This window comes from Raphanus sativus, unplaced genomic scaffold, assembly GCF_000801105.2.
Source record: "Raphanus sativus cultivar WK10039 unplaced genomic scaffold, ASM80110v3 Scaffold0066, whole genome shotgun sequence".
Classification (NCBI taxonomy): Eukaryota; Viridiplantae; Streptophyta; class Magnoliopsida; order Brassicales; family Brassicaceae; genus Raphanus; species Raphanus sativus.
The window spans coordinates 50,588-78,527 of NW_026615389.1; the positions used below are offsets into that span (position 1 = coordinate 50,588).

At 35.6% G+C, this 27,940-nt stretch overlaps 4 protein-coding genes across 8 annotated transcripts; 2 read left to right on the plus strand and 2 right to left on the minus strand.

Annotated features, from left to right (window-relative positions):
- Positions 1-109: 109 nt before the first annotated feature.
- Positions 110-3,301, minus strand: LOC130500964 (aminopeptidase P1). Its single transcript, XM_056995874.1, has 12 exons — positions 3,069-3,301; positions 2,903-2,966; positions 2,654-2,793; positions 1,899-2,573; positions 1,714-1,800; positions 1,514-1,639; positions 1,297-1,431; positions 1,130-1,210; positions 887-1,046; positions 735-806; positions 521-645; positions 110-429 (listed from the first exon to the last, which is right to left on the minus strand). Exons 1-12 carry the CDS (start codon positions 3,159-3,161, stop codon positions 262-264), a joined length of 1,926 nt encoding a protein of 641 aa, XP_056851854.1. The 5' UTR covers positions 3,162-3,301; the 3' UTR covers positions 110-261.
- Positions 3,302-9,527: 6,226 nt separating this feature from the next.
- Positions 9,528-12,247, plus strand: LOC108821327 (homeobox-leucine zipper protein ATHB-40). Of its 3 annotated transcripts, XM_056995870.1 has the most exons (4): positions 9,692-10,048; positions 10,528-10,624; positions 10,975-11,300; positions 11,782-12,247. In XM_056995870.1, exons 1-4 carry the CDS (start codon positions 9,995-9,997, stop codon positions 12,037-12,039), a joined length of 735 nt encoding a protein of 244 aa, XP_056851850.1. In that variant the 5' UTR covers positions 9,692-9,994; the 3' UTR covers positions 12,040-12,247. The 3 variants fall into 3 exon arrangements, with proteins under 3 accessions (XP_018449872.1, XP_056851850.1, XP_056851851.1); XM_018594370.2 differs by lacking the exons at positions 9,692-10,048; positions 10,528-10,624 and adding an exon at positions 9,528-9,680 and having other exon boundaries at positions 11,782-12,244; XM_056995871.1 differs by lacking the exon at positions 10,528-10,624 and having other exon boundaries at positions 9,695-10,048; positions 11,782-12,245.
- A 10,789-nt stretch (positions 12,248-23,036) lies between these two features.
- LOC108823097 (G-box-binding factor 1) lies at positions 23,037-25,617 on the plus strand. Of its 3 annotated transcripts, none has more exons than XM_018596339.2 (11): positions 23,037-23,296; positions 23,706-23,797; positions 23,871-23,915; positions 24,024-24,113; positions 24,188-24,277; positions 24,379-24,509; positions 24,587-24,635; positions 24,723-24,771; positions 24,854-24,978; positions 25,075-25,152; positions 25,225-25,617. In XM_018596339.2, exons 2-11 carry the CDS (start codon positions 23,738-23,740, stop codon positions 25,429-25,431), a joined length of 924 nt encoding a protein of 307 aa, XP_018451841.1. In that variant the 5' UTR covers positions 23,037-23,296; positions 23,706-23,737; the 3' UTR covers positions 25,432-25,617. The 3 variants fall into 3 exon arrangements, with proteins under 3 accessions (XP_018451841.1, XP_018451840.1, XP_018451842.1); XM_018596338.2 differs by having other exon boundaries at positions 23,728-23,797; XM_018596340.2 differs by having other exon boundaries at positions 23,039-23,296; positions 23,728-23,797; positions 24,191-24,277.
- Positions 25,447-27,370, minus strand: LOC130500967 (HVA22-like protein k). The gene is made up of 8 exons (XM_056995880.1): positions 27,204-27,370; positions 26,802-26,860; positions 26,523-26,620; positions 26,350-26,401; positions 26,192-26,255; positions 26,000-26,095; positions 25,836-25,908; positions 25,447-25,740 (listed from the first exon to the last, which is right to left on the minus strand). The coding sequence occupies exons 1-8, from the start codon at positions 27,264-27,266 to the stop codon at positions 25,622-25,624; spliced, it is 624 nt and encodes a 207-aa protein (XP_056851860.1). The 5' UTR covers positions 27,267-27,370; the 3' UTR covers positions 25,447-25,621.
- Between the last annotated feature and the right edge of the window lie 570 nt (positions 27,371-27,940).

Sequence of the window (27,940 nt, forward strand, 5' to 3'; positions counted from 1 at the left end):
ATGGATGATGAAGAAGGAGTAGAGATGAGAAAAAAATGTTAAAGGAACTGAAGAATAAGACGGTAGATGAAGCTCTCAACGCGGTAAGCTACAAAGTAGAAACAAGGACTTGTTGTTCAAGAAACATGAGCCTTTTATTTTGTGGATGTCTGAATGTAAACCAAGGAGAAGCATCTGTGTTGTTGACGTACAATTATGTTTGGTTTAACAGCGAAACAACCGAAGAAGCCATTTGCTAAACATCTACATCCGTGAGGAATTTCAAACCGATACACTTACAGGCTCGGTAGCTTTCTTGAGCCATTCCATTTCGGTCTGGTTCATGAACGGAGCCAAGATGTCCTTGCATTTCAAATGGTATGTGTTTAACCAATCGATCTCTTCTCCTGTCAACTGCTTTAGATCGATAAGTTTCACTTGATACGGTGCCTAGAGAGACAGAGAAAGACGGAGAGTTACTCAGACATGCGTACAGATATTAAAACCAAGAACAGTTAAGAGACAGTGAGCAAGCAAGTACCCAAGTGATATGCTCGAACTGCAAGTAGCCCTTGTCACCAAAATTAAACTCAGTTTCAGCATTATTGACAACAAGAACATTCTCTAACCTAATACCAAAGTTCCCATCTTCATAGTAACCAGGCTCTGCGAAATCAAGAACAAAACAAACCACGGTTCTTAGAATGCAAGGTTAAAGGATAAACATCTATATAGAGCTTTTGTTGCAGACAGACCATCAGTTACAGTCATGGTAGCTTGAAGGGGTACATTTCTAGCACTAGGTCTGAAACTAACTTGGTGAGGTCCTGCACACATCCCAACACCTGTTACTTTACACACAAGAAAGATATAATAAAAAAAAAGAGGTTTCTTCTAATCACTTTACCTTCATGAACGAAAAGGTAAGAGCCAACTCCATGACCAGTACCATGTCGATAATCCAAACCATACTTCCACAAAGGAGCTCTTGCAAGAATATCAAGTGTATAACCGTTTGTTCCTTTAGGAAACCGAGCACTCCCAAGTGCAACATGACCCTTGAGCACCTAAAGATGCATCCCAATTAAACATACATATTAGAATCAATAACAAACGTCATCTTCTTCTTCAGAAAGTAATCATTGTTTACCGCGGTATAACAGTCCTTCTCATGAGCTGAAGGTTTCCCAAAGTGAACCGTTCTTGTTATATCAGTAGTTCCATCGAGATACTTCACTCAAAACAAAATGTGTTTGTTAGAAAGCATATAATAGGAAGGTTATAGTATATAACTCAAATCATGTGAAGATATTAAACCTGTGCTCCTGAATCACATAAGTAGATTTTGTCAGGGTCCATCTCAGCACAAGCTTCAGGCTCTGGCGAGTAGTGAATGATGGCAGCGTTTGAACCAACAGATGATATAGTAGGAAAGCTTAACCCTCTAAAATGCTGCAACCACATGAACATAAACGTTATATACATTATTAAGATGCTCTCACAGTAAAAGATGTTTACTATATAAAAACGTTACCTCTTTGGCAGCTCGGAGACTTTCCAGCTTATCGCTCACAGTCACTTCGGTAAGCTTAGTGGTTGGTTTCTTTTTGTTTGCCTCTGCTTCCATAAAGTATCCAGATGCACCATAAAGCTCCTGCATCTGGAGTTTCACAAAGACAAGTGTTACATGAAAATCTTCTATACAGTAGTGTTCAAGATTGTATAATCAGTTACCTGTTGATCGAGCCAAACAAGGAACTGGACAACAGCTGCACCATCACGAACATGTGCTTTCTTGAGTCCTTCGAGCTCAACAGGGTTCTAACATAAAAAAGAGAAGAACCAATACTATAAAGTAAAGAAGCTAACAGAAGTAATTTTTTTGGTAAAAGAGTATTCATTAGTTATTAATTATTTACCTTTAAGGCTTTTGGGAGTGAGAGAGGAGATGGTTGCAAAAGGACCTTATCAGCCTCCAACTTGGAATAAAGCGCATAGCAGCAAGAAGCAGGGTCCACCCACAACCGATCAGTCTTCTCAGAATCAATCTCCATGTCCTTAGTAGCAGCCTCGTTTTTAGATGAGAACGACGAAAAGAGTCGATCCGAAGCGAGCAACGCCACATCTGAGATCACGTCCGTGTACTCCTTGACTTCTACGCCAAGCCCTTTGAAGTACTCACTCGCCTCATCGGATACTTTCTTCTTGTCCACGTAGAGGAACGCAGAGTCGGTTGTAACGATCGCAAAGGCGTGAACAACGGGACAGTAAGCAACGTCCGTTCCACGGATGTTGTATAGCCAAGCGACCTCGTCGAGAGCAGCGATGACTAAACCACGCGCACTCTCTTGCTTAAGCTTTGCTCTCAGATCTGTTAACTTCTCGGAGACAGAGCGGCCAGCGAACTCCAAGGGATGGACAAGAACAGGGTTCATCTCGGAAGGTGGACGGCTCTTCCAGACTTCGTCCACAAGATCGGTTGTCGTCGGAACAAGGTTCTGACTCTTCTTAGCGAAGGCTTTTCCCCATCTGTTGGCGGTGTCTACGGAGACACACCATGGATCAACACCTATGTTTGCTTCCTCAGACAGATTCTAACATATCCCAAAGAAAGACAACAGTTAAAACCAAAAGAAACTATGTCAAAAGTCATTGATCATAGTGAGTGACTCACGTCAGACATCCAAACTTCGACAAGAGGATCTTCACCCATACGCATGAGTGTCCACTCGTCGCTAAGCTGTTGGATGGCTTGCAAGAAGTAGCGTCCATCAGTCCAAAGCCTTGCTTCGTTCTTCGTGATCAGCGCCAAACCTATCAAAAACCCAAAACAGAGATAGAGACAGAGAGATCAGTAAAAAGGGTAAGTCTTTCCGAATTAAAGATCCAATTCAACGATTAATACAGAACAAGACACACAAACCTGCACTTCCAGTAAATCCAGACACGAACTCACGGCGTTTGTCTCGAGCAGAAACATACTCGCTCTATTATAATTGAAACACACAAACCCCGATTAAACAAAAAAATATAAAAATCGGAACTTTATATTGATTCAAAGATCGGATCATGAATCGAGGAGGAGGAACCTGGTGATAGTCTTCGGAAGGGACGACGAGAGAGTCGAGAGGAGGAGAGTGAGAGGCCATTAGTGACCTTAGGGAAGAGAGAATCTCAGACATGTTCGGTGTTTTTGGTTTCTGTTTCAGATAAAATTTTGCGCTATTTTGAGTCTTGTGTCGATGTCCAACACACAGATGCAGAGAGAGAGATTGAGAGAGAGGGGGAGATGATAATAAAGTACAGATAGAGTTCACTCACGTCTTCCTAGGAATCCTAATAGCTGACGCAACTACAATATGTTTTCTATAATTTTTTTGCTTAACAATTGTATAGTTTATCCTACATTTTTTTGTACTTCATAGCAATTTAAATTCAGTAAAATATAACATCTTTTTGATAATTACCAGAAAACTACAACAAAAGAACACACAATAAAAATCAAAAATGTATTTTACAGTAATTTACATTTTGTGGAGAGTAGTTTTTTCTTCTTTTTGACAACTTTGTGGAGTGTAGTTAAGAGACAGATAAAAATAACTAAAAATATTATAATAAGGTTGTGCTTAGTCTTTCTTGAGTATTGCAGCCATGTAGGTTTCTCCGATGTTCAGCAAGATCCAGTTCTGTCTCTGTTGCTTCTCTTAGCCATGACCAGCGAACACACGGGCTCCATAAGGTGAGCCTCCACGGATAGAGTCCATCTTAAACATTAGTCAGGTCTAAACGACGTCATATAGGTTACGATTAATATGAGTTGGGCTAAGTTTGTTGGTTTGTACTACAAGTCTATGACTAGTTTATCGGGCTTTATAGTTATTAGCCTGTTTAGGATATCTAATAGAAGCCTTTTGAATATTAGGTTAATTAAGATTGGGCTTATCATTGTCAACAGGTTGCTGTTTTAAAAATGAGAAATCTATCAAACAATTTACAATTTTTAATGTATAATTAATCATTATTGTTGCTAGCTTGAAATAGTTGCGAAAACTAACTCTCATGTCTCAGTCTCACTTATGTTTTATTTTTCACAAAGTTTTACATGTTATTCTCGATTAGAATATAGTTTTATCATGTCTCATTCATGAAAAAGACATGTTTTCATGTCCCGCGTTTGCAAGTCCTTTGTGTCTTGGATTTGCTACATCCATTTTGTTCAATACATATCAGTATGCGTTTTGAATTTTTGATAGATTGAGACGTTTTCTTGTTTCATAGAATCCCCAAAGTATTTACTTTTGGACTTTCAAATGGATAAGCATCGTTATGCATGCCTGTATAAGGTGCATGTTCGTCCATATATACACAACTATTAATTATTGACTAGGATAAGACATGCGCCTTACGCAGGGTGAATTTTATGATAAATATTTAAAATATATAATATTAATAAATGATGTCAAATCAGAAATATCTCGGTTTTATTAGGGATAAATATGTCGGTTTAACTACATGTTTAGATTTTGTTAAAAAAACCTACGGGTTTAGGTTCGATTTGGTTTATTAAAGTCTAAAAGACCCTTAACCAAAATAAATTCAAATTAGTTTGATTTAATTTGTGTTTAGTTTTATTTCGGTTTGGATTGTGTTTGATTTAGTTTTAATTTAGTTTGGTTTGTGTTTTATTCGTTTTATTTTGGTTTTGTTTGTGTTTATTTAATTCAATCGAAATGATTTTTCTAGTATTGTTTTAGTTACAAAAATATAATTTATAAGAACATAAATCATCATTTGACACTAAGACATTATTTGCTTCATTAATATTAGTATACATTTTTAGTGGAACCTTCGAATAATTCAGATATTGATAAATTAATTGCATGATTTTAAATTTTAATTATTTTATACCTTCTTCGCTTATTCATCAATCTTTCTAGCTAATACAAACATTCCTTTTACTGAAACTTATGAAAATTATATACTACATATATCAATTGCACGCATCATATTGTGTAATATTTTATATTTACTACTTATTTGCTGTTTTTCTGCAAATTATGAAATTATAAAATAATAATTATATATATTAAATAACTAAGAAATCAATTACTATATGTAATAAATGGTATGCGCATATAAATCAAACGATCACTCTTGTTTTTTGTAATCATTTTAGGGTAAAAAAATCAAAACAAATACTTTTATTTGTCGTATATAATATGTAATTAAATTTAAATGATATTAACATAGATATTACTTTTAATATTGATTTTATTTAATGAGGTTTCTACTCATGTGATTTTATGATTATTTACATATTTGTGAAACAAAATTTTACACCAACCATTTTTTTTAATGTGGATGTTTAGTAGTTTCAATGATTTATAATCATTTAAAAAAACAATGAAGATTTCAAAATTAAAATATTAATTTTTCAATATATGTTCAATGCAAATATCAAAACATTAGTATGTATTTTCATACGATGTATAGTTTAATTTAAACGATATATATATATATAAACCTATTAAAATAAAATTATTTATTCATACGGTTTTATATCCTAATATAAAAAAAATTAAACCTTGATCACAAAAGTTTATATAAGATTTTTAACAGTTTTAGTAATTTATACTCGTTTAAAAAAATTCAAAATACAACATATACAAAAAAAACTATTTTTTATTAATATCACTAATGTAATTGTGTAATTTATTTTAATAATAAAGAATTAAACAAAAATGATAGAAAGTATACAAATTGTTATCAAATCTTTATTATTTAAGATTATTAATTGTCGTATATATATTTTAATCTCATTAGGTAATTCCGTAGGTTTTATTTAAGGAAAGATATATGCGACCAATGTAATGCTAGAGAGTATAACTTTTAGACTACAGTTTATATAAAGTGTTTTAGAATTCTTTTGAAATAGGATTTCGAATGTATACACAAGTGCAATATAGGAGTATACACAAGTGCAATATAGGATGAGGTACTTTTTTAATTCTTACAAAAATAAGGTTCATATTTTTTAAATGATTCCCAAATAATATATAGGAGATACCGTAACACTAAAAAAACTTTTTTCTTCAAAATAACACATGCAAGATAATATTCTATTAAAATAAATTAAGTAAAAATAAAACAAGAATAGACAATAATGATTTTTTGTAAATTATTTTTCTATGTAGAACTTTGTATAACTCGTAGAACCGTGTATGTGAATTTTATATTGAAACAAACGTAAAATAGTATATAGTGTGAACGTATTTATGTAGAGTTTAGCCGAGAGCTTTCTGCACGTGACACGTAAGCGTATTTGTTCTCAAATCGCTGTGAAGCTGCTACGTGGTAAACGTAATGTGAATGCATTAAATGACAATGCATCTCTTTTAATAAATAGGGGATTATAGTATTTGAATGTGACTGCTATGACTGATTGATTTATTAGTGGCTAATCTATGGGTGTCTTTTGACGTGTTTGAAGGCGTACTATTAAACTAACGTAGTCAAATTAACCTATATTATCCTACCTACGATCTTGAAATAAAGTTGCATGAAAATTATCAGTCGTAGTGTTACAATGTTAAAATTCAGTTGCTTATTATTAGGAGAATAGTTAATAGACCTAAAAAGTCAAGTTTCAGCTATTGGTTAGAAGTAATAATTGAATTTGTAAGCGCGAACTAGTAGAAGATCATGTATTTCGGTATGTTGGATTAATACATTTTGGGTATTTAACTTTTTATTGGAGTTATTAAGAGCTAAAGTAGATCTTACCTGATTGGTTATTATCATTAATTATTTTCTAGCAGCCAATCTAGACGTAGTAGTGTTTTGATAAGATTTATAAATTTATGTTGTGCCATGTATAAAGTTGGACCACCATGAAAATCATGCTTCATGTTGTGCCATGTATAAAGTTGGACCACCATGAAAATCATATAAGATCATGTTTAAAGCTGCAAGAGCGGATGTAGAAGGAAATAATGTAAACTAGAGTTTAACCCGCACGCCCGTGCGGGTATATATTCTTAGAGTTATATATCAATATTTTCTATAGTTTTCGGTAGTGTATATTTTTTTTTACATTTATCGGTATTAAATATTTGTTTACTATAACATTTATAGCAAAGTTTTTATTTATATGAGTAACTTTATTTATTTATCTAACTTTCACCATGTCATAAATAATAGGAATATTTTTAGGAAGTAAAAAATATTGTGACAATTACGATCATAAAACTGTGTTTTTTTTTTCCGGTTTGGTTCACGAAATCAGTATCAGTCTGTATAAGTTGATGACAAAAAAAAGTTGTGATTTTTTGTTTTATTTATTAGATTTTCTTGTGAGAACTAAAAGATTTGAAGCCTTTTAAGGTTATGGTAGAGCTAAATTTTAGGAAATTTTGAGTTATACACTAATCATATCATAACTATTAAGAATATTTGAAGTTAAAGAATATACTGACAATCTAATCGTTAGTTTGTTGTTTTATAATATCTCCTATATATTTTGTGGGATTTTATGAAGTTTCTGAGTAAGTTTTTTAAAAACGTACGTTATTTTAGAAACTATTGGTCATACTAAACAAAGTGATAGCTTAAAATATATTTACTTCCAAGCTTAAAACATATGATATATAATATCTATGGTTTAAACACGAAGTCAGTATACCTCTAAACCAACTTTCTTGACATGTTAACAGATGTATCTGAAAAACTAAAACATAAACCAACCACCAATTTTTCAATGAAACATTAACACAATTTATAAAATCACCAGTTCAATGAAACACAGTAACACAATTTAAGAAAGGCCGAGAACCTTTATAAATGTAATACTATATAAGTAGAAGATGATGACAATATATATAAGTAGAAGATAAAACCAATTTGCTTGATACATATGGTAATGTCGTATTAAAACTTTTAATGAGGTATCTACATATAAGGCATGTTATATTTAATGGAAAATGTTTAACCGATTTGATTATTATTAGGCCTTAAGATTTGTTTTAATGTCAGTGGCAATCCTTTGTAAATATTGAGGAAAACTTAGGGCTAAATCCTCAATGTACTTCAGTTTTAATAGATTAGATTTATTAAGTTTTGATTATGAGATTTTTCAGTAATACAATACACCCCACGAATCTATTGGACCAAACCCATGAGAGCAATCTAGAAAAGCCTCCTCTTTTAGCTGTCATTAGGGACGCCTGTGGAGTTGATAGACATGCCACGTTTCAGAAGTCTATTTATGGAATTTATAATCTTAAATTAAGGAGCTGATTACAAGATTTGTTTAATTCTTAACCATGTGCTTAAAGCTCTGATCGCGATTTGGGAAGTCGAAAAAACCAAAGATACAGGTTGGCTGACTATATTTATATTGTTTAATTGTATATTTATGGAAAGTATATTACGTACGGTCTTTTGGACCGTCCACGTTGTGCACTGGCATTGAATGTTTGATCATAAAGATGGGTGATTAGTGTCTTAATCGAGTAATTGAAAATCTTTTAAAGAGAACCAATGATCTAGGCTAGCTGTTAAGAATTTTTCATGTTTATTCTTCACCGCAGAAGGATCCACGAAGTTCTATTGGATTTAAAACCAACGAAATCCAACAATCAACTACTTCTTCAAGTATACTGATCTGTGAACAAAAGAGAGCGCTAGTATCATTAAATTAAAAATTGAAATTAAGAGAAATATCATTTCTCTTCGTCAGAATTTTTTTTAGTAAAAAACTATAATCCTAAAAAACACATATAGATGATATATGTGTAAATCAGTAAATGTATGCATATAAGTTTTTAGTTTGATGACTAGTTATATGAATATCACCAATAATTTACAAAAAGGTTCTTTTATGGAAAATGTTAGACACATGTGTCGTCCAAAAATGTAATTTGCTATATTCTTTGATCTTTTACCACTAGTGGTTAACAGAGCATAATATATTTCTTTATAGTTATGTGTTCATTGGTTCATAGATGTGCATGTATTTGTTTAGTGCTGACCGAAAAAGAAAAACGTTTTGCATGCGTCTGAATTAGCATTTTACCTTTCTAATTGTGAAATCATGAAAATATTATTTACTGGCAAAACGTGGATAAGGTCAAGTCTTTTGAACTTAATAGTGCTTATTATTATTTGAAGCAACGCAATCAAAGACTTATTTTTGAGCTTGTTCAATCTTTCTATTTGCTAATACAAGTTTCTTAACTGTATGCGTAACTATAGTACGTAACTTTTTTTGACTAAAGATCGAGTTTCCCATAGGAGCCTAGGAGGTAACTTCACAAGACACAAACGAGCTCTTAACTAGATTGTTATCTTTGCAGAATCTTAAACGAATATGTTATGTTGCTGACAAAAGATAAATGAGATTGTGGTTTAGCAGAGCGCGTTCTACATATATATGAGCCTCTTCAAAACAAGAAAACCGCACATTAAAAAAAAGAAGCCCCACATTAGGTAAATGACACTTCAAAACAAAACTTGGTTACACCCTTATAAATTATAGGTCTTTCTCTTCCCCAACACAACTTCACACAGCTCACAAAAAGTGAGACAACAAACACAAAGAGAAAGAGAGAGATCCAAGAACATGAACCACAAGGTGGATGATCAAAACATGGGTTTTATCTCTCAACTGTACCCTGATGTCTATACTCAGATAGTACCACAAGGTTTGTCTGAAATTTCTAAGCCTTTTTCTTAAAAAAAAACTGAAAGAACCCAGATTTAATCGATTTTTTATGCTTTGGGGGCGTGAGACAAGGTATAGCGCTACCAGCTTTCCATCTTACTACACCTCATGAAACAAACTATAGTGACATCTTTTGCTTATAGTTCCGAAGCTCGCCCGTTTTTCTTATAAATTACAAGTGGAGTTTTTGTTTATGGAAAGTGTTGGAACTCGTTTTTGACAAAGTGGTGTGGACTATTTTCCGATGGGTTTTTCGACGGAGACGTCTGTCGGAAAAACCGGAACTTGGGCACGATGTATTTGTTAGTCAAAATCGGAGTTGTGTTGAATGAGAAATGGAGGTCCAAAGTGAGTGTTATGCAAAGCTTATAAAGCTTTAAATTTAGCTAAGTATAAAATATTTAGCAAATGAATCACTTTGAATATTTGAGTTTGAATTTAAAATTGATTTTGTTAGTTGGACAATATGTCAATAACTTAATCTTTTTTAAATTATATTAATGATGATCTTTTATGTTTTATATAAACATAAAAATGCAAACTCATATAAAGTATTTTATGGCTTTGATTTGTTTGGTCAAAACCATTTAATATTTGGTCCACTAACGTGAGTAATGGAGAATCAATTCTCATTATTACGATAGTTTACTCCATTGATCACATAACATACGTTTTGATATTTTGAAGTTATATATCAATACGTGAAACTCATTCATGAGACACATTGATAGAGATCATTTGTTCAACAATTCCTCACATTATTTTCATTCTCTCTCTTTTGATATTTCTTATTGAGTCTGAGAGTATTCACAAAACTATTTCGCCAGGCTTCTGATAAAGTGACGCAAATTCAGAAGATTATTTGCAGTTGTATCCTGGGACTCATTACGTTATCGAACCGTCGCACTACGGGACGTATTTTGAGTTAAGGAAAGAGATAATATCTCGCCTCTGTAGTTGTTTCATCCTCATTTTCTTAAATCTTTGGTATAATCTTATCAATTTTTATTTACAATATTCAGTTCTCCGTAGTTTATAAAATACGGTTCTATCAGAAAGAAATTATACAAATTCAAGTGGGGTTATACACCTATTTGAGTCTTCCCAAAAAATAAATTCTCGACCAACACGCGTACACCTAAAGTATTAAATATAATCTACTTGCATCTAAACACACATCAAGAAACTAAAAAATAAAGAAAAAAATCCAAAATTTAATTTAACATGTTTCTGCTTGCCGATTACTAATTTTTTAAATAATTTTTGCTCGGTAGGAGAAGTGAAGCCACCCAAGCGAAGGAGGAAGAAGAGGAAAGTAGCGGTGGCCGCAGGAGATGGAAGCAACTGCATGCTTAGGAAGAGAAAGCTTACTGATGAGCAAGTGAACATGTTGGAGATGAGGTTTGGTGATGAGCACAAGCTTGAGTCCGAGAGAAAAGATAAAATTGCGGCGGAGCTAGGGCTTGACCCTCGTCAAGTTGCCGTTTGGTTTCAAAACCGTCGTACGCGGTGGAAGAACAAAAGGCTAGAGGACGAGTACAACAAACTCAAAAACGCACATGACAACGTGGTTCTCGACAAGTGCCGACTTGAGTCAGAGGTATTATATTTATTTTATCTCATCTTCTCTTTTTGTTTAATTACTCTCTTGATCGTAAATTAGAATACGGGTGTATAATGGTTTTAAGGCTTCATCATGCTCGATTTGATGCACGATTTGAATAATAACACTAATGCATGATAATATAAGCAAATAATTTCATTTCAAATTTTATATATAACTAGTTACTAAATATTTTAGGAAATTGATACTTTCAACTGCTTACAGCAATCTAAACAAATATTTTCATTCAATTATTTTGTTCTGTTTTAGTTTATACAATATTTTTCAAAATAGCAATATAGTTTATACTTTTTTCGTTCTATGAAGATAGATTTTTTGAAAAAAACGTTTCACAAAATAGACATTTTACATATATAAAGTTGCTTTAAAATATAGTGAATTACAGAAGAGAAAATAGTGCTCCATTAGAGATGTCCTAGTTATGTATTAGTTGCTTAATATTTACATTTTCCCTCAGGTCCTTAAGCTCAAGGAACATCTCTATGATGCAGAGAGGGAGATCCAAAGATTGGCAGAAAGAGTAGAAGGATGCTCGAGCAACAGTCCAGTTTCTTCTTCGGTCTCCATCCAACACAACGAAACACCGTTTTTTGGAGACTATGAAGTCGAAGAAGACGGTGACGACTACGATAACATGGTTTATCCGGTGCCGGAAAACACCTACATTGATCATGGAGAGGAATGGATGAATTACCAGCTTAATATAATATTTTAATTGTATCAGTTAGTGCCGTGAACTAGGAATATTATTGAGTAAATCAAATTAAGACTGGCTGCTGAATTTCTAATATACAAATAAATATAACGCTGATATATTTCACGCTAGTGTAATTTGGCAAATATTGTATCTAAGCAACAGTTGCTTATGTAATTTTGAGCCACTTTTTCTGGCATATATGAAATTCGAAGAAAAATATGTATTATTAGTTAGTTAATTTTTAATTATAACAAGTAAAGTAGTAGACTAATTAACTTGGGTTTTCATTTCACCTTTCTACGGGTTGACCTATTCATATAAACTTTATGTGTCATGTATAATTTTTTTTGTTACTAATTTGCAATGTATGTACACTTTACATAAAACCATATGTATATGTTTAATGAAAGTTAACATCTTGTTCGGTTAAAGTTTTGGAAATTTTTCGGAATAAACTTTTGTTGAATTTTTTTAAAAAAACTTTTGTTCAATTTGATAGTTCTATTGATGGGTATAAGATTCATATATAAAAGTGACTAAGACATACTGTAATTAGGACCTTTTAGTCTTAATTATATCATCTGGTAGCTAATAGTTGTCTTCAAATAAATGTTTTCATTAACCAACAAAAAAAAGGTGTGGCTCAAATATGCGATGCAAGAGTCAAAATTTTTTTTTATTATATATTATTCTTAATATAAAGTGCAGCTCAATCTATCCTGCGAAAGCGTATCGCTGCCGCGGAAGCCGAGCTTCCACCTTTTTCAACAGAGAAGGATCGCAGGAGGATAAGGAGACAACAGCGACAGGCTATACTCAAGATCTGTGATAGTTTGGATGCTTCCTCACCGACTTTCTTTGCTTCAAAAACAGCCCGGGATACTTCTCACACAGCTCAGCGTGAGGCTTCGCCTAGTGGGGAGTCTCCTATTTTGGAAGCCTAAGTGCTTCGCTCAAAACTTTTTGTCTTCTTTATGAAGTGTTTTTGCTGGAATGTAAGAGGCCTAAATGGCAACACCAGAAAATCGGATGTTCGAAGATGGATGCACACAAATCGCCCTATGTTTGGCGCTTTTTTGGAAACACATGTGAAGCAGGATATTTTAGAGACTCTGATTACTACTACTCTCCCAGGTTGGAAATTTGACTCCAATCATAGTCCCGAAGCAGAAAATGGTAGAATTGTTGTGGTATGGAATCCGTCCTTGTCTGTTGCTGTCTACTTCCGTTCGCCACAGATCATGGTTTGTGGTTTCTTTGAGCCGGCCACTCTTGAGTACATCACAGTCTGTTTTGTCTACGCTTTCAATGAGAGGAGTGACCGGATGCCTCTCTGGAATTCTATAAATCAGATTGCTCAATCATCTATCATCAGAAACTCTCCTTTGCTGGTGCTAGGCGATTTTAATCAGGTATTGGCGACATCAGAGGCTTACTCACTTCATCCTTCAGACTTATCAATTGGCGGTATGACAGACTTCCAAGAGAGTCTCCAGGAAAGTGAGATTTTTGACTTAGCTTTCAGAGGGTGTTTCTTTACTTGGTCGAATAATAGTCCCACTAGCCCTAGGACTAGGAAGCTGGACAGAGCGCTTATAAATGAAGCATGGCTGGAGAAATTTCCTAATTCCCTTGCAATATTTGATTCTCCTGGATCTTCTGACCACTCGCCTTGCATAGTGCAAATTCGAAATGAGCCTCAACGAAGGAATGTCAGGTTCACTTTCTTCACTTTTTTCACAACTCACCCAGACTACGCTGACCTGTTGAAAGCTGCCTGGACATCGCCGGTCATCTCCTCTACGCCCTTGGTCTCCTTATATCAGAAGATGAGAGCAGCAAAACTATGCTGTAAGGAAATTAACAGATCTGGCTTTAGTGATATAGAGAAGAGATCCAAGGAAGCTTTCCAACGACTACAGGATATTCAAAGTCTGGTATTGACGGCTCCATCTCCGCAGCTGTTCCAGGATGAAGCAAATGCAAAAAATTCTTGGCTTCTGCTATCAGCAGCAGAGCAAAACTTCTTCAAGTTAAAGTCGAGGGTTAGATGGGAGACAAAGGGAGATCTTAATACTGCTTTTTTCCATAAATCTGTTAAGGCAAATCTGTCAAGGAATGTTATTCATTTTCTCACTGATGTGAATAATACAAGAGTGTTTGATGGCCAGGAATTGAAGAACATGGTCATTCGGTTCTACACTTATCTTCAAGGGAGATCAAATGCGGCAGTTATTCCCTACTCAATCGAATATATCCAGGACATTCATCCTTATCGACATGACTCCTCCAGGACTGATCTTTTAGTGGCAATACCATCAGAAGAGGAGATCAGAAGCATTGTTTTTTCTCTGCCCAAGTGCAAGGCACCAGGTCCAGATGGGTTTTCATCAGAGTTCTTCACTTCATCTTGGGATATTGTGGGAAGGGATCTGATTAGTGCAGTACGGAGTTTCTTCCTCACTTCCTCCATGCCTAGACAAACAAATGCCACCGTGATTTCCTTGATCCCGAAGATTGCCGGAGCTTCAGCCCTCTCTGATTTCAGACCAGTTTCTTTATGCAACACGGTCTACAAAATAATTTCAAAGATTCTCTCTTCCCGGCTAAAGACCATAACTCAAGAGACAGTTCAAAGAAATCAGGTGGGGTTTGTAAAGGGTAGACAGTTAGGAGAAAATGTTCTTCTTGCATCTGAGCTTGTTACGGATTTTCATAAGAGGGGCAGCATCACAAAAGGTTGTTTGCAGGTGGATATCTCCAAGGCTTTTGATAGCATTGAGTGGGAGTTCATCCTCAATATCCTTCTCGCTTTCAACCTTCCACCAGAGTTTATTGTTTGGATTAAGACCTGCATTACCTCGCCTTACTACTCTATTTCTCTCAATGGAGAGTTATCAGGTTTCTTCCCTGGAAAAAAGGGCCTCAGACAGGGCGATCCACTTTCTTCTTCTCTTTTTGTTATGGCCATGGATATACTCTCCAAGGAGTTAGACATTGCTGTACGGGAAGGAAAATTTGGAGCTCACCCAAGCTGTCTAGACCCACTGGTAACACATCTAAGTTTTGCCGATGATTTGCTCATATTTTTCGATGGAACTGCTGGCTCTCTTCGGGGTATTATGCAGGTGCTCAGAGATTTTCAGAAAAGCACAGGCCTTGCTTTAAATCTCCGCAAAACCTGTGTCTTTGTTAACGGGGATGATACTGAGGCTGCGACAAATTTGGCTTCAGAGTTTCGTATATCACGGGGATCTCTTCCGGTGAGATATTTGGGCCTGCCCCTGCTTCCTCACAAAGCTCGACGAACGGATTATCAACCATTACTAGATAAAATTCGGGCTAAAGTTACCTCTTGGCAAGCTAGACATCTCTCCTTTGCTGGAAGGTTGCAATTGATACAGTCAGTTCTCTATAGCATCATCAGTTTTTGGGCATCTGTTTTCCCTTTATCTAAGGGATGTATAGATGCCCTGGAAAAAATGTTGAGTGCTTTCCTTTGGTCTGGAGCTCCTGATTCGGCTCGTGGAGCAAAAGTGGCGTGGGAATCAGTTTGTACCTCCAAGGAGAGTGGAGGGCTGGGTCTTCGTCGCATCTCAGACCTTAACTCTGCTTATGGAATCAAACTCCTTTGGAACCTTTTTGCTGGCTCTGGATTTTTATGGGTCGCGTGGGTAAGGCGACATAACGTTCCACAAAATCTTTTTTGGACGGCAGATTTCTCTACTGTTGGGAGTTGGATATGGCGATGGATTATGACTCTTCGGGAATTGGCACGCCCCTTGATTCTTGGTCATGTTGTTTCTGGCAGGAACATATCCTTTTGGCATGATACATGGACTCCCAACGGACCAATTCTTCAAGCAGTTGGACCTAACGGACCTATGGTTTCCGGCATTGCCTTTGAGGCCTCTGTCTCGACCGTCGTAACAAATGGACGCTGGAACATATCAACGAGGAGCAGACATCCTATTCTGAGATTTATCCGCTCTGAGCTACCTGAGCGGATACCCGACGTTGATTCCGCTGATGGAGATTACTTCCTGTGGAGGAACTCCCGGATCGAGCAACCAGCAGATTTCTCAATCTCAAAGCTTTACAGCACCTTAAAACCTAACCCTCCTTCAGTTCACTGGCATAATTTGGTTTGGTTTAAGAAGAGAGTTCCAAGGCACGCTTTCATCACTTGGCTAGTCATGAGAGGAAGAATGGTAACTCGTGACAGGCTGCTCTCTTGAGGAATGGATGTACCTACAGCATGTCTGTTGTGTGGCAGTTGCAATGAAACAACATGCCATATTTTCTTTGAATGTGATTATTCTCTCAGTGTTTGGAATGGTTTACTGGTCCGCTCAGGACTAAACCCTCCTCCTTCACTTCTGGACATTGTTGCTTGGCTTTCTTCTCCTCGGATTACAGGAAAGCTAAGAACAATGATTCACCTGATTTTTCAAGCATCTATATATCACATTTGGAAAGAAAGAAACTGCAGACTGCATTCAAATGTCTTAAGGCCCTCACAGCAGATCTTAAAAGACATTGTGTTACAGATGCGCTCGAAGCTCTTCTCACTGGACAGGGAAACTCGGCCACTCTCCAGGCCCCCCAATGCAACTTCATCAACACGACAGCAACAACAAACATATCTCTCCATCTGGTTCGACAGAGTACAAGTCTAAAGGAGGAAAATCTTATCTCAAAATTGCTTGCTTCACATTTGCTTCATCTTCTATTTGCTATCTACTTTAAAAATGTGTTATCCATCTTCGTAAGGCTGTAAAACATTTTTCAGAAATGATATCCATATTTAAAAAAAAAAAAAAAAAAAAAGATAAGAACTACATGACATGAACTAGAGCAAAATGGTTGTTATTCATAAAAGGAATTTGAGTAAATCATTATGAGTCGAGTTTTATCTCGATAAATAAGAGCTTCCGAAATTTAACAAAGGGACTACAATAAAATATACTTCACTTTGGTAAACCATTATGAGTCGAGTTTTATAGTCACTTGACAAACTTACAAGTAAGAAATTAGTCATTTACGATCCCTGTTGGTTCATGTGTTGTAGGTGTTATTCATAAAACGGATAGTGATAACAACTACATATTTGAAAACGTATCCACTTTCTCTCTTTCTATAGATACACTTTCTCTCTCGACCTCAAAACCACCGAAATTTTTTCAAGTGTATGTGTGGCCACCGAACTAGCACCGCCACCGAAGATCTCTTTTTCGTTAATTCTTTTTTTTCTTTAGTTTCCTTTGGCCCTCTCTCTCTCGCCGAGAGTTACTCAGGAGGAAGAACACCCCCGGCAAAGGACCATGGCTGGACATAGGGATGTCAAATGAGGTGTTAATTTCCAATGGGCATATCCAATTGGACAAACAGTTTATTGGACATTATGTTTTTTAAGTCTAAATAGTCTAAATACAAAATCAGTTTTAACATCCAAAAATTTATTTTTAACATGATTTCATTATGTTTTGTTGAATTCAAAAGCATAGATACGATTTTGGCGAGAAAACTTGATTTTACGGTTTTGGCGGAAAAACTCAATTTTACGGTTTTGGCGGGAAATCTCAATTTTACGATTTTGGTGGGAAAACTCAAAAATTCGATTTTACAATTTTGGTGGAAAATCTCGATTTTACAGTTGTGGTGGAAAAACTCGATTTACAGTTTTGACGGAAAAATTCGAAAACTCGATTTTATGATTTTGGCGGGAAATATCTATTTTACGGTTTTGGCGGAAAGATTCAATTTACGGTTCTGTCGAGAAATCTTAACTTGCGGTTTTGGAGAGAAAACTTGTTTTTTTCCTCAAAATAGTAACTCTATGATTTTTGTTATCATTTGGCGCCCATGTCCATTTGGGTTAAGCCCATCGGATTTGGATCTAATTGGTTAAACCCAATCGGACATCTTTATTTGTCGGTCTAATTTGGTTTAGTCCAAATGAGTTTGGACATGGGTGAACCATGGACATGATGTCCAATTGACATCCCTAGCTGGACACGTCGGTTTAGTTTCAGCACTCTAGTGTGGCTGGGAGATCGTAAAGGAGGATGCAGTCTCGGGGTTGGGTTTTAGGGCTTCTAGATGGTTCAAGTTTTCTCTTTTTGGTTTTTCTTGACGAATAGCTGCGAGTGGTTGGCGAAGTCCAGCTCCTCGCTCAGATCTGGCGTTTAATCTTTTAGATCTGTTCTTCGGATCGTTGGAGATGTGGTTATATGCTCCTCCTCGAAGTCTTGGAGGAGCTCGTCTTGTCTTTTATTTTGGTGTCGTGAGTATGACACAGATCTATTTTTTAACGATGGTGTGTTATTCAGCTTGTGGTTTTATAGTGTGTGTTATAGCTTTATGATTGTCGCGTGGAGAGACGAGGAATTACATCTCAGTCTAGTCGTCTATGGCTGTCTCAAAGCAACTCCGGCAATCTCTCACTCATTGGTTTTATTTGTACTGTTCTAGCTCTATTGTTTCTTTGAAGCTGCTTACTTGTTTTCAAGGGATATGCTCTAATTTGAATTTATAAGTTGTTCAAGTCACTGGAACAACAATCTAGTGTGGTAAGTGGTAAGGTATTCGCTTTCGACTTTCGAAAAGTGGAGTGGTGGATTGGGTTTTCTTCGTGTCCTGAGTTTGTCTTTGGTGTCTCTGATCGGTGAACTAGCACATCTCAATATCGATGTTGGTCTTTTGATCTAGCAACATTGTTGGTTCTCTACTTTCTTGCAGGCTTCAAACCGTCTTCGGTTGTTTGGTGCGTGTCACTTTTTAGTTCGGTCTGCCATATTACATGTTTCTATCAGCGGTGGTGGTTTGTTTATCGTCTGTTCGACCAATATGAATCATGGAATTGTCCTCCCGTATTTCAAAAGATTACGATAATTTCAGTTATGAGGAGAGTGAGATGCGTTAGCTCCCTTACCAGATCAACCTGGTGTGATAGTGATGAGAGAAAGATCTGGAATTACACTCACAACTTGGTTGTATAATCCGATGACTCAAAATACCATTTTCGTTTAAATCCTAATTTGTATGTAATTGTAATTAATCCCTTTTTGGGAGATTAATGGGAAAAGTATATATTCTAGAAGCAAAGTTTCTATGCATAATTTGAGGATCTTTGATAAAGTATTTTTAACAATCAATGCAATAGTAGATAGTTTTTGTTGGACATCCCTAACAAGATATTTGGTTAAGTTGGTTTGGTTTTGGATAACATTCTGATATATCTCTAATCTTGGGCATATACTAAATCATAATTCAAATTACCGACCGGAAAAAAAAATGGTCTCTTTTTTTTTTGATCAATAAAAAAAAAATCTGGTCTCTAAATTTACAAAAAAAAAGAAGAAAAAAATCTGGTCTCATAAAGTTATAAAACCTCTGGACCCACGAAGAAATGTTTGGCGAATAAGTGAAGTGTAAAGCGAACGTAGTTTAGTCGATTCTTTCATATGACGGTTCGTTTTAAGTACTTGTAAGTTGTAACAACAACTTTCAACACATTCACTGCATCTAGTGTTTTGGTCTGAGTCCATATACGATGAAAATTTAAAAAATTCTCACCTTTTCTATTAGGTGAGCGATCACATCAGTCACCTAGTTGCTAATGGTGATGCTCATGCATGCTCCATGAAATATTCTACTTAAGATAAACGATCTGTTTGGAGTGAATTTTGATATATGTATCATATCTTTATGATTAGTCAACTTTTATATACAGTGATGGCGGACCCAGAGAAAAATTTTATGGGTGTCAAACATAAAAACTAGGTATCAAATAGAAATATATACTGGTTCAAAACTAAAAGCACCTATGATTAAAGAAGAAAATCAAAATTAATGGTGTGTCATTTGAACCCCCTAGTGTTCAAGTAGGTCCGCGTATCTATGTTATTTAGAGTTTGTAGCCACGTTAACTCGGCCATTGGATGAAATGGTTCTGTATATCTTACTCAGAATGTTTTAGTCACGCATGCAGAGACTAGACAAAATATTCATAAATTTTGATATGATATGTTATCTGTTTCGATTCAAATAAAAAAATCTGAATATATGTAAACATATACTAATATACAATATTCGTGAAAATGAAGTAAATTATAAATACTAATATTCTTAGGAACGAATGTCTGATCCGATCCACCTATATGTATATATATAACCCCTGTTCTAAAACGCGGCCGCCGCGTCCGGCTTTGCGGCATATAAACGCTCGGCGGCTCCCTAGCGTTTCGATTTGGTTCAAATCGGAAGATTAGGCGGAATTTTTTGAAAAAAACTTGTTTTTTCTGTTCTAAAGCTTACAATCGATTTATATATGGCTAATCTACAAGTTTAAAGTGTAAATCATGATTAAAACGCAAAAGAAATAGAAGGTAAAGTGAAAAAAAATCAATGGCGGCCGCACATATATTGCAGAAATCCTAAACGTTTAAATGAAGAAGATGAAGAGATAATTACAAAACTACCTTTCATTAAAGAAATGATGTAAAATCGAAAAAATATGCGCCAAGGGTGCATCGAATCTGGGTCTGGAGGAATATGGGAAGGGTAAGAACCACTGGACCACGACAATATTTATGGTATCGTTTACATTAACCTTTATATATATACAATTTATTATTTAAAATTAAAAATAAACCTAAAATTAATCCCCGAGTAGTCTCCGAATAATCCCCGATTTTTACGTTATGCGCTAGGCCCGACCCGAGCGTACGGATAACGCCTAGTGCGTTTCCGAACAGGGTATATAACATATCTAAATATTTATATATAAAAGTTACAATACTATATTTCATATAAGTTTTACAGTATTTTTATTTACTAAATTTATGAAATTAGTTATTAGAATTTTAAAAAATAAATAAATTTTTATTTTTTTAATAAAATGTTATTTTTATATTTTTTTTTTGTCATCAACAACACAGACTCATATAGACTCTGCGAACTAAACTGGAAACTCTGCATCTATGTGAACGACGAAAGATGATTGATGTCTGGCACTGCGTGCTAAACGGTCCGCCTTTGAATTCTCCGTTCTTGGTACATGGATAATCTGTGAACTCGAAAAACTATCTTGCAATCTCATAATATCCTCCAGATAACTTGCGAATGCTGGTCACTCATCTGGTTCCGAAACCATCTTCACCAACTGAGAACAATCCGTTGCAAACGTAACCTGGTACTGTCGTAAATTCTTCATATACTCCATCGTCCAAATTAAAGCCTCCACTTCTGAATGAAGTGGCGATAGACTGGTCCTAACATTTTGCGCTCTCATTTGCCGATCCGTTATTTTTATATTATTTTGGATTTTTTATTTTTTTTTTAATTTTTATTTATTTTTACAGATCAAATTGAATATCCGATCAAAAATCTAAAATTTTTTGGATATCTGAAATACCAAATATTCAAATGGCAAGAAATTAAATTGAATAGAATAATTGATTGTTCGAACAAAACGAACTGAATCACATGAATCACGAATACCTCCATAAAACCCCTATTCTTGCCCATCCCTAACACGCACACAACTCAAACTTCTATTTATCGTGTGGATATCCCATTAACATAAACGTGAATCACATAGCAAAAACCAAAGCCGGCAGTTATGGAAACTCCAGAGACACGCCCACATGAAGGAATTACAGCTCAGACAAAGGAGAAACTAACAAAACCCGATGAACGGGTTATAAGTTATAACAAGTTCCTGTAATCTTTGTCAAACAAAAAGTTCCTATAATCCATTTTTGTAAAGAAAAATGTTGTCATAATACTATACTATTTTTGTACCTGAAAACGAATAGATTCTCTATTCGGTCAAAATACAATTGCTGGTAAAGCTAATATACAAAGTGATTTATCTTTGCTAGCACGTAACAAACGGTTAAAATGAAACAATTTCCAATATGTTAGCGATTTCCAAATTTTAGCAAAAAAAAAAAATATATGTTAGCGATTTATGAAACGAGGTCTTTGATAAATAAAAAAATGAAACGAGGCCCCAATTGGCCTATGATGTCAAGTGTTTACGAAGTAGCTTGGTAAGGAGCCTGTCTCAAGTTATTAATATATTATCATTTCTATTTTTAATATAGCTACTTGATTGGATGCTTTCTTTTGGTAAGATTTTTGGATGCATGTTGATAAGTTTAAGATGAAAGCTTCTTTTTTTTTGGTAAATTTATTAAGATGTAAGTTATTTATAGAACAAGAGTCAATTAGCTAGAAAACAACATTAGATATACAAATGTAATTCCTTTCTTACAAACTGAAAGATAATGTATAATTTTTACATAAATCTTCATATTTATCAGTCATGGTCTTTTTATTTAGCTAGAAATTCTGATGTTCAACAGAAAGAATTTAAAAGTTTATCTATTGAGCTTTTCAACAAGACGAGACAATCATGCAGACCTCGAAAACAGTTTCCCCTTGGTTAGTTATATGTGAAAAAGTAAAATGAAATATAACTATAATTATAATTATATATTTCTTATTTCGCTTGATACTTTTATACAAATTAATAAAATAATTAAATGTATTATATTAATAATACATATTTAATTAAATTTATTTAATATAAATATAAATATTTAGAAAAAATAAAATTATTTAGAAAGTTAGTGTATTATAATTAATCTTAAATTTAAAATTACATTAGAATTATAAGATAACACTTTTTATATAATAAAATAAATCTCACTTTTTAAGAGAACAGAGGGAGTATTACACGATAAAATGGGGGAATATAATAGATGATCAATTTTAAAACGAGATTACAATCTGCATCTAATAAATAAATTACAAATCTAATTTGCATGAAAGAAGCTCTAATATTAAATTATTTATTAAATGATTATTTAAAGGGGTAGATGAGTCACACCAACTGTCACCACCGTGTCAAAACCTTATCCAGTAACACGTGTACAGCTGGACCTCTCCTTGTCGCACGTGTCAGATCATAAAAACCCTAAATCCCCAAATATTTACAAAAAAAAAACTTTCCTCTTTCTTCTTCTCCTATCGGACTTGGAGACAGCAGATCGGACAATCTCAAATCTTCTTTTCCTTCTCTGATCTGTACTTCTCCGACAGATTCAATGAAGCTGTAAGAGAACCCTAGAGATTAGAAAAAAAGTTTCAAAATTTATCTTAGGAGCTGGAGACCTGAGGTTTGGTGTCTGTCTGATCTGTCTGAGAGAAAGAAAGGACGTGTCTTTTCATCCTTGTCTCAAATCCTAGCTGGACTTCCACATCGGTCCGTTCTTTTTATTTCTTTTTCCCTTTTTTTTCTCTCTGTGTAAACACTTTTGCATGTGCAGATGTATACTCTCTTGTGATGACTTTGTCTTGAGCTTTGATTGAATTCGTTAATACAATTCTGTAATTAGAGGTTGTGTAAGGAGAAAATTCATGTATAGTTCATGTAATTAGAGGTTCTGTAGTAGAAAATTTCATGCAATTAGATTGAATTGGTTGAACTCTGTTTCTGCTTTTGAACAACATATCATATGAGGCTCTTTGCTCTGTTTGTAGTGATTATCTTCTCGGTTTTGAATTTGCTTATGTGTTCTGTGGTCAAGTTTCTGTATTAGAAAATAAAAGCATCATCTACTTTTGAGTTTTGGATGACTAAATCCTCTGTTTCATAATCTCTGTCTTGACAGATTCGTGCTTCTTTCTTTGTAGCTCATAGACAATGGGAACGAGCGAAGAAAAGACGCCGTTTAAGCCTTCCAAACCAGCATCTACGGCACAGGTTAATCAAAATCTTGTTCATCTCCCTCAACAATTTTGCTTTAATCTACTTGTATCTATTTCTTGCTTTGCAGGACGTTCCTCCCACACCGTATTCAGACTGGTCAAACTCGATGCAGGTACGTGTGAAATGGCACAACTTTAGCTAGCCACGTATTAGTCCACATACTGTAGTGTCTTCTTTCTCGAGACTACAGAACATAACAGTATATGCTCATATCTTTTAGGCTTATTATGGCGGAGGAGGTACTCCAAGTCCTTTTTTTCCTTCCCCAGTTGGATCTCCTAGTCCTCACCCGTACATGTGGGGTGCTCAAGTAAGCTTCTTACAGAAAATAAGTTTTTTTTTTTTAATCTTTATCTTATATTAATTGTTGTTCAATAATGTCAGCAGCATATGATACCGCCTTATGGGACCCCAGTTCCGTACCCAGCAATGTATCCCCCAGGGACAGTTTATGCCCATCCTGCCATGCCCATGGTAATCTCCATACTATTTCAAGTTATTGCTTTTGATTTGCACGGAAAAGATACTTTGCATAGGCAACTTATAACTTAGCTTGAGACATCTTTCTTTTGTAGCCTCCGGCTTCTGGTCCAACCAACACGGAGACCGTGAAGGATCAAGCCTCTGGCAAGAAGTCAAAGGGGAACTTGAAAAGAAAGGGCGAGAAGGCGCCTTCTGGTTCAGGGAACGATGCTGTATCTCAAAGGTGCGACCTGTTCAGTGTGTTACTTTATTGTAATTGGTCTTTGTCTGTATTAAAATTGTAATTATGATTGTGTGCAGTGACGAGAGTGTCACAGCTGGTTCATCTGATGAAAACGCCAACCACCAGGTACACTGATAATGATTCCGACGTGTTTTCGTTATGCTTCTATGCTCTGTGTGGGATGCTAAACTGAGTTTCATGTTATAATTGTAGGAACAAGGTTCAGTTAGGAAGCCAAGCTTCGGACAGATGCTGGCTGATGGTAAGTTCTCAACCGCTCTGCAAGCTTGTGGTTTTCCCTTTGGATGTTTCTCTTTGACATGTTATTGTTTCTGTTAAAACAGCAAGTTCTCAGAGTAATACTACTGGTGAGATCCAAGGTTCCATGCCCATGAAGCCAGTGGCCCCGGTGACTAATCTGAATATGGGAATGGACTTATGGTCTTCCCAGACTGGCGTAGCTGTGAAGGTGAGAGAGACCACACCATCATTCGTCTTGTCTCCAAGTCCAAAGTAGCCTCTCTGATTAGGTTATAAACTCATGTGTTTACTTACTAATCAACAGGATGAAAGAGAGCTCAAGAGGCAGAAAAGGAAACAATCTAACCGTGAATCCGCTAGGCGGTCCAGATTGCGCAAGCAGGTAATGTTAAATTATCATCTCTGTGTCAGTATCATCTTGCTTCTGATGCAAACTAATACCCTCTTTGAACAGGCGGAATGCGAGCAGCTTCAACAGAGAGTAGAGAGTTTGACGAGTGAGAATCAAACCCTGAGAGATGAGTTACAGAGACTATCCGGAGAATGTGAGAAGCTCAAGACTGAGAACAACTCTATTCAGGATGAGTTGGTGAGAGTGCATGGGCCAGAGGCCGTAGCTAATCTAGAGCAGGATGCTGCTGGGTCTAAAGATGCTGAATGAAGAACACATTAACACTTAGGGGAAAACATGGAGCTTTATAACCGTATTGTTGGGATTAAAAAAACTTATTTGAGATTTACGTGACCGACAATCAATCGTTTTGACATTTTCATTGTAATAGTGATTCAAACATAAGGCTGTAAAAAGCTGCAAAGCTATGATGACTACACTTGTTTGGTTGTTTTACTAGTCATTCATGATCAGATTCTGAATCTTGGATTGTTGCCGTTGATAGTTCAAGTTCTGGGTCGGGACTACTGTCTGGGATTTCTTCTCCTTGTTGTTGGCTTGGTGGTGTAACTTCACTGGCTGTTGGAACAACAAGCAGAGTAGACATTGTATTCAATAACAAAGTAGTAGTAGTTATTTCAGGACAAAACATTTTAAAGAGTTTGGAAGCTAACCCGATCCCAGGATTCTGACGATCATTGATCGCACAAACTGTATTTCTCCTTGGTGTGACCTAACGACCTTGACCTGCACATGTTGTGTGTATTTTTATAAAGCATTTGTAAAGCAACTCAAGAATGAATAATTGGTCTGTGCTCTGAAGAAACTAATAGTGTACCATCTCCTCATAGACTCCATCCACGAATCGATCCATTCTAGCTTGGTGTTGAATTAGGAAAGGGCGAAGGTGGTTGTTATATATTTGTTTTGCTCCCTATCGCCAGAAAAGGAAAAGAACCGATCAGTAATGGGGTTGATAAAGCTTCTTAAAACGTTAAAGGGTGATTACAAAGAGGAAGGAAAAAAGTACATCAATGGTGGGAAGTTGAAGCCAGACTAGGAACGCAAACTTTGCATGATAATACAGCGGAAACCTGTGAAACAACAGAGTTTATCGAGTATCAACATCTGCTTATGATATAAGACTTCAGTAAGTGGCATGTTTCTTGATAGTTTTGAGATGTGTACCAAGAAATGAGCTTGTCCGTGAACACTTCAACAAGACTAAAAGAACCAAAAGCTGCAAAGAAGGTGGAAGATATCAAATGTCATGTGAAAGAAGCCCCAGGGAGATTGCGATGAACAGCATAAGAAGAGATGAGGAAAGGAATTAAAAAAAGGTCAGTCACAATGATGTCAACCTGCCCAGTAGATAAGCCATTTTTGTTGTTGATTCTGATCTCTAGTCTCAATGGCCTTGAAAGTGGAGTACACAGGCAGTCCTATGCCAATGGAACAGCTGCATAAAACAAAGATTCAGACATAATTTTAAAACCGAATTCTTACAGCTATTACCCTATCAAATCCTTCCTCCAAAATCTTATTGTAACATTGGTAATAATAATTAAATGGCTATCAAGTATGTATCACCTTATAATAAGAACTTGCTGATTTAGAAAAGAAAAAGAAAAAGGACTCACCATGCTGTACGAAGTACGATGTTGGAACCAAGTGGGGAAAGCAGTACACGTAACCCAGCCTGAAAATTTCCAATAGATAAAACCAAAACACATTACATTAAATCAAACCCAAAGTATGAGAATTTCTCCGACAGTTATCAAATTGAAGTCTTCATTGACCCGTCAATACAATCCAGAAGACAAAACGTTCACAAAGACCAAACCTTTACGATGATCAGAGAAAAAACATTCATAAAGACCAAACCTTTACGATGATCAGGCAAAACCCACAGGCATGGGTTATTGTAATTTTGAATTCAGACAAGGGAACACGATGACAGAAACATATTCAATTGAGTAGTAATGATCGAGTTTAGTCATTGATCCGAACGAATCCGCGATAAAACGGATCGGAAAGGATACCTCGCTGGTGAAGCCGGATCCGAGAAGCGCCATTGAAGGGATCTGTGAAGCGAATCCGTTCATCAGAGATTTGTACGACGGTTTATCGGATTGACGACGAACTCGGTTTTTTATACACTCGTAAAGGTTACTTAACTTCCCCTTGTGTTTCTGATTTGGGAGGATATTGAATGATGTTAATTCTAGAGACTCTGCCTTAGATAGAGACTCCCGTTATAATTTTTTTTCTTTATTTCAAATAGAAACTTCTCTGCTAACTTGAACATCCCCCCACCCCAATCAACGTTAACTAACTTAATTAGATGTTTTTGTAAAAGGTTGAGGTATTGTCTTGTTCTTGTCTATGTATATCCACCATTTGGATAAATTTGGATTAGATTATTTGTGCAATGTTGTACTCTTTGTCTACAAGAACTCAAAATTCACAATGTGATTCTACAGATGTTTATCACTGATCCATCTTAGTTATATATGGGAACAATTTGTTTACTCCTACGTATGTTGGTGTTCATGTGATTGTGGAGCGTAATTCTTCCACTACCTAAGACCAAACATGTGGAGTGTTTATAAAATGTCCATGTAAGGTATGATATTTGTTGGAACTGTTTTTTGGACAAATGGTAATGATCAATATTTCAATAGTTTTCCGAGCAATTTAATTGTTAGAATGACTAGATCTTAGAATCGTTGGATGCTTTGTTGCGAACACTATAATATAGTGTAATCATATGTCAAAT